General features: G+C 42.2%; 2 protein-coding genes across 3 annotated transcripts; both read left to right on the top strand.

Annotated features, from left to right (window-relative positions):
- Positions 1–372: 372 nt before the first annotated feature.
- On the top strand, positions 373–3,997 carry ccnc (cyclin C). 2 transcript variants are annotated; one of them, XM_037245520.1, is made up of 12 exons: positions 373–536; positions 909–1,015; positions 1,371–1,455; positions 1,557–1,626; positions 1,854–1,905; positions 1,987–2,042; positions 2,159–2,194; positions 2,290–2,381; positions 2,468–2,535; positions 2,609–2,688; positions 2,803–2,921; positions 3,002–3,997. In XM_037245520.1, the coding sequence occupies exons 1-12, from the start codon at positions 505–507 to the stop codon at positions 3,054–3,056; spliced, it is 852 nt and encodes a 283-aa protein (XP_037101415.1). In that variant the 5' UTR covers positions 373–504; the 3' UTR covers positions 3,057–3,997. The 2 variants fall into 2 exon arrangements, with proteins under 2 accessions (XP_037101415.1, XP_037101416.1); XM_037245521.1 differs by lacking the exons at positions 909–1,015; positions 1,854–1,905.
- A 227-nt stretch (positions 3,998–4,224) lies between these two features.
- Positions 4,225–7,702, top strand: faxca (failed axon connections homolog, metaxin like GST domain containing a). Its single transcript, XM_037245518.1, has 6 exons — positions 4,225–4,652; positions 5,009–5,144; positions 5,234–5,430; positions 5,517–5,734; positions 5,970–6,086; positions 6,174–7,702. The coding sequence occupies exons 1-6, from the start codon at positions 4,399–4,401 to the stop codon at positions 6,473–6,475; spliced, it is 1,224 nt and encodes a 407-aa protein (XP_037101413.1). The 5' UTR covers positions 4,225–4,398; the 3' UTR covers positions 6,476–7,702.
- Positions 7,703–9,368: the final 1,666 nt, after the last annotated feature.

Below are 9,368 nucleotides of genomic sequence, written 5' to 3'. Positions count from 1 at the left end.
TCCTGAGTGTTGTTGGTCACCTAAATGTTGAACAGAGGCTGTGATTTACCGAAGTCAAATTCCTTGTTTGGCACGCTCAAACATGGCGAATAAAAACTCTTGAATCTTGAATCCTACCATCCACTCAAAACGTCTAACATACAACCCACGCCGCAATCAAAAATTGACACTGCCAACTGTGGTTGCAACTTTTACATTTTTCTTTTAAAACGTTGAAAGCATCAATAAATCAAATAATCACCGATCGTACATTGTTATTAGACGTTTTCTTCGCAAAAAACGCCCGTACCCCATTTCCGCAAAACAGACCAATCACAATCTTAAACGTCAACGTACTGTCCTTCCAGCCAATCATATACCGTGACCTCATCAAAATGGTAGGAAGTGTTAGGACCCCGAACGGTCTGAACACCCGAGTAGATGTGGTACTTACGCCGGTGTCCACTTCTTTGCAGTAAACAAACTTAAATTTAAAGTATTCTCTTCTACCTCTTCTCGTCCGCAATGGCTGGAAACTTTTGGCAAAGTTCTCATTAGTAAGTTTGAAACAGTAAGATGAACACGATACGTTTTTATCGCCATAGCCAGCGTCTTTTTATCGGGGCCTAGCATTAGCCGCGCAAAAGCTAACCACCAGTTGTGCCCAGTATCAACTGGAGGAAAACAAGGCTCTTGGTTGATTCTGAACACAGCCATATACCTAGTTATAAAAGTGTTATGTATTATCTCAGGTGTTTATTTTTACGTCCCCTCTCGATTACAAGCCATGGTTTAATTTCAATTGGCCGATAAGTGAACGATATACTATAGTTTGCGATGTGAAAATCCCACTCCGGTGATTATGGAGTAGGAAGGAATGAGTGAAAGATTAGGAAGTGGCTGAAATGAGCAATTTTGTCTTGGCAAAGTCTGCAGTGGGTGCTGGACAAGCAGGACCTCATGAAGGAACGACAGAAGGACCTCAAGTTCCTCTCTGAGGAAGAATACTGGAAGCTGCAGATCTTCTTTGCCAACGGTGTTTACCTTCCGGCATACTTCACAAGCGCAACAGTGCATAAACAATCCAATCAATTTCACATCCAAAAGCTAACTAAATTCGTAATATTATAAAGCTTATTTGGCATTCTGGCCAAATTAGTTTCTGTTATGTTTTAAAGTTTGGAGTTAAATTACTACTACTTATTAAATTATTTTATCATTTGAAATTCAATATTTCAGAATTTTAATATTTTCATTTTCTTTTTTGGGACACAGCTCTACCATTGTTTTAAGTTTTATACTACAAACAATGTTAATTACAAATTAAAAAATATATATTTATGGAGTTATCCAAATTAATTTCAAATCTTGAGTTGTTGTTCTCTTGTTAGTCATTCAGGCTTTGGGAGAACACTTGAAACTGAGGCAACAGGTTATCGCCACTGCTACTGTCTACTTCAAACGTTTCTATGCAAGGTACGCCCCGAAATAATCCTGCTCGAAGAACCAAACCTGGTGACCTATTGTCACCATGACTCGGAATTTGTGTAAATTTGTAGTTCTTTCCCTCTCCACAGATATTCCCTAAAAAGTATCGACCCAGTTCTCATGGCTCCTACCTGTGTTTTCTTAGCTTCCAAGGTGGAGGTACGGGCACTTTCAGCATCATAATATCAAGTCCTCACTGAAAAGAATAAAATACATAATGAATGAATAAAGTCACAGTGGTACAAATAAATGTTTGTATATTGTAAAATGTAAACCAGATCTGTTTTTTTTATTAGAGTTTAGTCTATTGCGTTATGCTATTTTTTGTTACATAACATTTTGCTTATGATGGCTAATGGCTTTTTCTTCCATTATGACTTATTAAGGAATTCGGAGTGGTTTCCAACACGAGGCTGATCTCCGCAGCCACGTCTGTGTGTAAGTCAACACGCTCAGTTAATCGTCTCACAGTTGTCATGTAATATATACCGTTGTTGTTATCTTCCCTCCTCAAACTAGTGAAAACAAGATTCTCCTACGCCTTTCCAAAGGAGTTCCCTTACAGGATGAATCATGTGAGTCATGGACACGTCTGCTCAGGAGAATGAATGTTGGGCCAAAATGAATTGCTGCTGTTCAATTCGTATTTGACGTTGCCCGCTCGTGGTCGAAATTGTGTCGCCTTTTGCAGATCTTAGAGTGCGAGTTCTACTTGTTGGAGTTGATGGTGAGTTGCATGATTTTGTGAATAAATATCAGAACCAATTTCAAGAGTGGTTCAAAACATAACACATTGACTCACTGATGTGTTTGCCATTTCAGGACTGCTGCCTGATTGTTTACCACCCATACAGACCACTTCTGCAGTACGTGCAGGACATGGGCCAGGAGGACATGCTGCTGCCACTGGCCTGGTCTGTCTGCCCCCCTTTTTTTTTTTTCTTGCCTATTGTCCCATTTTCGCTGCAATGTGTAACTTCTCTGCTGCGTCCATCACCAGGCGCATCGTGAATGACACCTACAGGACGGACCTGTGTCTGCTTTACCCTCCCTTCATGATCGCCCTGGGTGCGTGCCACATACCCCCCCCCCCTCCTTCGCCAGCTGTACTTACATTTCTTGTTGTTTTCCTCCATCAAAGCGTGTCTGCATGTGGCATGCGTGGTGCAGCAGAAGGATGCCAGGCAGTGGTTTGCAGAGCTGTCGGTGGATATGGACAAGGTTAGAGTCACACCAATGACTGATCACCTATTACAAATTATGCATGAACCATTCAGCAAGGCGGCAGAACTTGACGGAATGCCACGTGACTCCCACCCACTATTGTGCGTTCAGATTCTCGAGATCATCCGTGTCATCCTCAAACTGTACGACCAGTGGAAGAACTTTGATGACCGCAAGGAGATAGCCGCCGTGCTCAATAAGATGCCCAAACCCAAACCGCCTCCCAACAGGTACACTCAATCGCCACAAACTGGCTGACGGGATGCTACACAAAAGTGACCCTTTTCATTTGGTTGTTGTTTCTTCCCAGCGAGAACGATCAGAGCTCCAACGGCAACCAAAGCAACTCGTACAACCAGTCGTAGCGCAAGCACATCAAAATGAGTGAATTTGACCTTGACCCCCTTTTCCCCCTCCTCTGAGCTGCTATGGCAGTCAAAAGGGAGGAGGGATGATGACGATCAACACCATCAGCATCCTGATGTCCTTGAACGTCACACAGGAGGACACAAAACTTGATCACAACTCTGTTGGGAGGGGCCTGTGAGTAACATGTGTGCGAGTAACATGTTTCATGTGTAGCGTGTCTGAGTGTGCGTGTGTATTGCTCAGGGTGCAGTAGTGATGTCCACTAGGAATAATGTGACTTTTTTTTTTTCACTATACAATTTACTTTTTAACCACCTTCATTTTGTAAATATGCCCACATTCTTTTAGTTATGATTCCACAGAATTTCACTTCCATCTTAGATTTGATGCCCGCCTTCCCCAACTGAAATAGAAGCTCTTTTGTTAACTTTTTTATTTTAATTTTGCATTTATTTAATTATGGAATCGATGACCTGTGCACAAATGTGTGAATGTGTAGTTTTGTGGTTTCTGTGTGTACCAATGACGAGGTACTTTCAAAGCCTTACAAAATTAAAGCTGCTGACGTTGCGATCCATTTTGGGATGTAAACTATGAAAACTATTTTTTTCTTTCCCTTGGAGGATTTTGCCACACAAGCATGTTTGTTTTCTCCCTGAGTGACTTTCATCATAGACACACGCACACTTGTTACTGTTGATGCACATTAAATATAAGCAACATTTTGACTAATGTATGCGCTGATGTCACAGAGAGAAATGCAGCATTGCTTGGGAGGGGGCATGGGGCACTTAACTGAATACATGACTGTTGACTTGAGTCTCAATTTTTTTGTTTTTTAGATAAAGGGCTTGATTTCACCTGACTGGAATATTCCGTTACCTGAAACCGTTTTGTCTACTTGAATATAATGTTAATAAAATGTTTGGTGCAACAAGCTTGTGTCATTTTGTGTCATTAAATGTGAAAATTACAAAAGCCTCAGAGGGGACAAACACTATTTAGCAAAAACATACGCATGAATGTACTTATCTACACATATTGAGAGATTTATAGATGCATAAAACGATATATATACACATTTTCCTGGCAATTTTTTATACGAGCCAGGACTTTACTTTTACTGTGAAGGTCCCAACCGGAAACACCACGACTAACGCATCCACCCTGACTGACCCTGAGAAAAGAGGGGGAAGAATAGGAGCCAGGCGGAGAAGTCTGCATCGGGGACGAGCCGCGACCGGGGTGATCGTCGTGTCCGCCGGCCTGCCGCCGTCGACCCCGCGGCACCCATGAGGCCGACAGCGAGGCGGAAAGGGGCCGCGGACGGCCACGAGCATGTGCCGGTGCTGGCAAGTGGCCTTGGCCTGGACGCGGTCGTGCGTGGTTGACCTCGGCCCGAGCCAGGACGTCTCGGCCAGTGGGAAGCAGTCGTTTTATGGGGCCATCGTCGCCCTTCCCCTGGGTGGCGACCGCGGCACTATCATGTCGGCTTTGGGCTCGGACTCGTGGTGGCGGAAGACGCTTTATCTGACCGGAGGAGCTCTCCTAGCCGCCGCTGCCTATTTGCTGCACGAATTGTTGGCCATCAGGTAACAACATATGATGCAGGGGAAGGGGGGCGTGTTGTTATTACTTAATGTTGCCCGGTTGGGCGGTGTGAGAGCGAAGTCTGCGTAGTGACGTAACGGAACACCCCCTCCGCCATGCAGCCCCCATCACCAAAAAATGCTTTTCACATTCTGCATAACTAACGCGTGCAATACATTTAATCAGTGCGCTGCGAGAGATAATTCGAGTTCACTTATGGTATTGTAGCTAATTGTATCGCAAATAGTAATTACATAATCAAATAGAATGTTTTCATTATGTCATTGGTCAAGTCAAGACAAGACGACTTTCACAACTACTGAGAATCAGTAAATATTAATCATTTTCACCGGTCCAGAAAAGAAGAAGAGTTGGACTCTACAGACGCCATCATTCTGCATCAATTCTCCCGGCCCAAAAGCGGAGCCCCATCCCTGTCCCCCTTCTGCCTTAAGACGGAGACCTACCTCCGCATGGTGGACCTGCCTTACCAGGTAGTTTATTTTCTCACCCCGATTAGGCATTACACGTATTAGCATAAACTAGATGAAGTAGAACCCTCCCACGTCCCACCTCCTTGCAGAACTACTTTGACGGGAAGCTGTCACCACTGGGCAAGATGCCGTGGATTGAATACAACCACGAGCACGCGTGCGGCTCCGACTTTATCATTGACTTCCTGGAGGAGCGACTAGGCGTGAGCCTCAACAAGAGCCTGACGCCGCAAGAGAAGGCCGTTTCCCGCGCCGTCTCCAAAATGGTAGAGGAGCATTTCTACTGGTGAGTGTTGCCACAATTGAGGCTGTCTCGTAAATAAATGACGCACAGCAAATATAGGTCACGTGATCTCCTTTCCACGCCCACAGGACCATCACATACTGCCAGTGGGTGGACAATCTCGAGGAGACGCAAAAGATGTTGTCCGTGAGCGGGCCACTGAGCGAGCTGCTCAAATGGATCCTGAGTCACGTGACCGGCGGCATCGTCAAGCGGGAGATGTACGGCCACGGGATGGGACGCTTCTCCAAGGACCAAGTCTACGCCATGATGGAGAAGGACATGCGCACACTGGCCATCCTGCTAGGTGAACGAGTTTGAAAATAATCTAATTGCGATTTTTTTCTTTTGTCAATATTGCAATTGCAATTTAACACTTAAAAAAACGATTTTTGACTCACTGTTTAGGGTGTGGGAACAATGTGACAGCACATATTGACTTATTGTTTAATATGTTTATTAGACTGCACAATACTGTGTGGTGAAAACGAGCACTAAAGCCAGGTGGTCCATGTTGCTGTTACGTGCTTCCTGTGTCATAGGCAATAAGAAATACCTGATGGGCTCCAAGATCTCAACTGTAGATGCCACGGTGTTTGGCCACTTGGCCCCTGCCATGTGGACTCTACCTGGAACACGACCGGAGCAGCTCATCAAAGGTGACATCATCCTGTGATATCAAATTACGTATGAATAGTCGGCCAGCATGCAGTCATGTTAAGCATTTGATGCGTGTTGTACTCCAGGCGAGCTGATCAACCTGGCCATGTACTGCGAGCGAATTCGCCGCCGTTTCTGGCCCGAGTGGTTCGTGGACTTGGAGGACTTTCGCTACGACGACGTGTCCAAGAGCGGCATGTCGGCCTCCGAGCTCCCTGACCTGGGCCTCTACTCTCACACGGACACCTTCCCGGATGACACACGCTCGCACTCCGCCCCCGGCGCGCGCACGCCGCCCATGTCGCCCGGCAGCGATCCGACGGGCTTCTCGCTGTACGACTCGGACATGGACACGGAGTGCTCCGAACTGGAGCCGCTCAAGTGTTGACCAAAGTTGAAAAATAGCTCAAATATGAGGATTAACGTCACCGCCTGGTCGTGCAATGCAGCTACTTATGTGAGTGTGAAACATTACTGTTACCATGGCAACCATCACAACCTTCCCTTATGAGCTAATAGCGCCACCTAGCCTTGTGCAGGCAGGACTTTAAACTACACGAGTCATATGGACAACGCTCATAAGTGTAAATACATGCAAAATAGACATATATGTATATATTAGGGCTGCAACTCTAGATTATACTCATAATCAATTAATCTGTCAATTATTTTGTATATGAATCTGATAAAAAAAGAACTGTTAAATTCAATCCCAATATAATATTTTTTATTTCAATTTGACAAAGCAAAAACTAATTAAAATTCCATTAGTGAATCATAATCATATAAATTTACTGCACTGTCAATTTTAAATATTTTTTTGAATAAAGGTTAACAACATTAACAATATTTTTCATGGATTGACAAATTAATTTATATTAAAATAATGATTAGTTGCTGTCCTAATGTGAAGTATAGCTAGCCTGCAAATATTGAATATTTGACCTCCTCAGAATGATGTAAATACTTTTCCCTTTAACTAAGTCAGACATTCTAGCCCCTTTCTGTCACGCTTTTGTTAAAGTTCACTTTTTTTTTCAGTTCACTTTTTTTTCTCTCCCTTTCCTGTTATGGTAATATTCTTTCATCCTAGGGATATTTTGCAATTTGATTCAAATTGGGATTGTCTGTCCTTGGCGGAGGACTTTGCCACACAGGAGTGATGTCCTTTAGTTTTAAGTTACACAAGTAGATAAAAAAACAAATTACTCAAACTGTCATATCGACGACTCGTGACTCGCAAAGCTACAAAAATCTGTGCGGCCACGTCGTTACGTGCATTTGTCATTCAGCAGATGTACATGCAGAGAGTTGTGAGAATATGGCGATAAGGTGTAAAAAAATGTTTTTTCCCAACTTGAATTGATTGCCACAGTTCTCAGTCTTTGCACGTGCTTTCCGAGGTCATCGCGTTCAATCATTAATACAAATATCTAAATTCACATTACAGGGTTTGTAAAACAAACCGTTAATGTGGGTATATTTAAGTTGACTTAATTTTTATATTCTCGGCTTTCATCATCTTTATTCACATTTGGCCTTGTGTGGAGATTTTTTTTTAATTTATATTATATTTTTGTATTTATGTATGACTATAGCATTGTAAATAAAAAAAGATGTTGCTGTATTTTATATTTAATATGTTGTTATTCAGTTATTTTATTTGGTTAACTTGGTTACCGTGGTTTTCTAAATTTATTTATTTATGTTGGTCTTCTTTAAGCAGACAACATACACTCTTAAAACTGCTGGATTACGAATTGGACTGACCCAGGAAAGTGGGTCAATTTGCCGCAACTTTGGGTTGTTTTTGCAGAAAACAAAAAAAACCCATGAAGTTTGGTCAATTTCGTGGGTCGTCCAATTTTTATCCGAAATTGATTTGGTTTTGACCCAATCGTTTTAAGAGTGTAGAGTGTTCCCAGTTGTCAATAAATTCAATCACAAACTTCAAGTTGGACAAAGTCAATTTTTCTGAGATGGGGGGCGCATCTTACAGGGACCCATTTGTGCTTGTAGACTATAGAAGCCATATGACATTGTCTTGTTCTGTTGTGTGTGCATTGTGTCATCTCATGGATTGTAAATACACACTAAGGAAAGGCGTTTGAGAATTTATTCCATAACTTTGATATCCAGCTCAAGGTCCATTTTTGTCCTCACTAGTAAGAGCGCACTAGTGTCTTAATCTGACATTTTTTTCACTGGTAGTGCCACTTTTGGCCAACCAGTATACTAAGCTGGACACCAAGAAAATGGAATAAATGCTAAACGCATATGTGTGGTGTGAACATTGTATCATGATGTAACCTTTACGAATGTATGTGGAGAAAATGGATTAAATATGTGCTATTTTACCCTTGTGTCTTCAAATCGCCTTGTTTTAAAATGATCCCAACATATGGAAATAGTGAAGTGCAATAAAAAAAACATGTTTTTGGAAAAAGGTCTCATCGTCAGAAAACGAGTGTACCGCAATTCACCGCTGGGTGTCGCTCGTCACCCGCTCATTTGAAATCTATGACGTAATCTTCTAGCAACAAAGTGAGTCAAACCACAGCGGAAATGCGTCACAATCACAAATTCCTTGCAAAATCCCGCATATTCGTTAAAAAAAATCCTTCAATTAAGCAATTATTCAGATTATTTTGTCGTATGTGAATTGTGTTATTACCTTGATAGAAAACATGTTTTTGCTAGACAAATTAATTCTGTTAATTCACGTCATGAAACCGGCAAACTAAACCTCGTCTCAATAGTACATTTTTGTAAGATTTTTAGATTTTTGAGACTGATCCCATTTGCTGTTACAAATGGTATTGAGCCAGTTGAAGCCTGCAAGGGCACACAATCGCGGCATAAAAAAAAAAATATATATATATGACAACAGATTCCCGCAAGTTAATAAGCACCCGCAGACTAAAAGTGTAATAGAAAACAAAAAGGATTTAATGACAAAAAAGCATGTAGAAATTGTGCAATTGTCGATTTTTGTCCCATATCACAGATTTCAGGTCGATGTTTTGTTTTGGTTTTGTATTAATTACCCTTGCAAAACAGAAACTCAAATTCAGCACTGAGGCCACACATGAGCAGAGCACCTACTCCCGGCCTGCATGTTGGGGGGAAAATCCCCATTTATGATTACGCTTGATATCGCAAATATTATAAAAGATTGCTGGGAAATTTCTGTTCATACATTCAGAGAGCTTCGTTGTACGTCACACAGGTTGTAAAGACAAAAGTGTGTCCTCAAGCTGCGTCTGAGTTTCCACATTTGA

Source organism: Syngnathus acus, chromosome 24 (assembly GCF_901709675.1).
Source record: "Syngnathus acus chromosome 24, fSynAcu1.2, whole genome shotgun sequence".
In the NCBI taxonomy this organism is placed as follows: domain Eukaryota; kingdom Metazoa; phylum Chordata; class Actinopteri; order Syngnathiformes; family Syngnathidae; genus Syngnathus; species Syngnathus acus.
This window is presented reverse-complemented; position numbering and strand designations above follow the sequence as displayed.

What these genes read in the sequence shown, in the direction of transcription:
- ccnc (XM_037245520.1), top strand. Translation starts at nt 505, where the DNA reads ATGGCTGGAAACTTTTGGCAAAGTTCTCATTA. An exon ending in TTTTGGCAAAGTTCTCATTA is followed by an intron (nt 537 to 908) that starts GTAAGTTTGAAA and finishes GTCTTGGCAAAG; the next exon opens with TCTGCAGTGGGTGCTGGACA. An exon ending in TCCCTTACAGGATGAATCAT is followed by an intron (nt 2,043 to 2,158) that starts GTGAGTCATGGA and finishes CGCCTTTTGCAG; the next exon opens with ATCTTAGAGTGCGAGTTCTA.
- faxca (XM_037245518.1), top strand. Translation starts at nt 4,399, where the DNA reads ATGTGCCGGTGCTGGCAAGTGGCCTTGGCCTGGACGCGGTCGTGCGTG. An exon ending in CACGAATTGTTGGCCATCAG is followed by an intron (nt 4,653 to 5,008) that starts GTAACAACATAT and finishes TCACCGGTCCAG; the next exon opens with AAAAGAAGAAGAGTTGGACT. An exon ending in TGGTGGACCTGCCTTACCAG is followed by an intron (nt 5,145 to 5,233) that starts GTAGTTTATTTT and finishes ACCTCCTTGCAG; the next exon opens with AACTACTTTGACGGGAAGCT.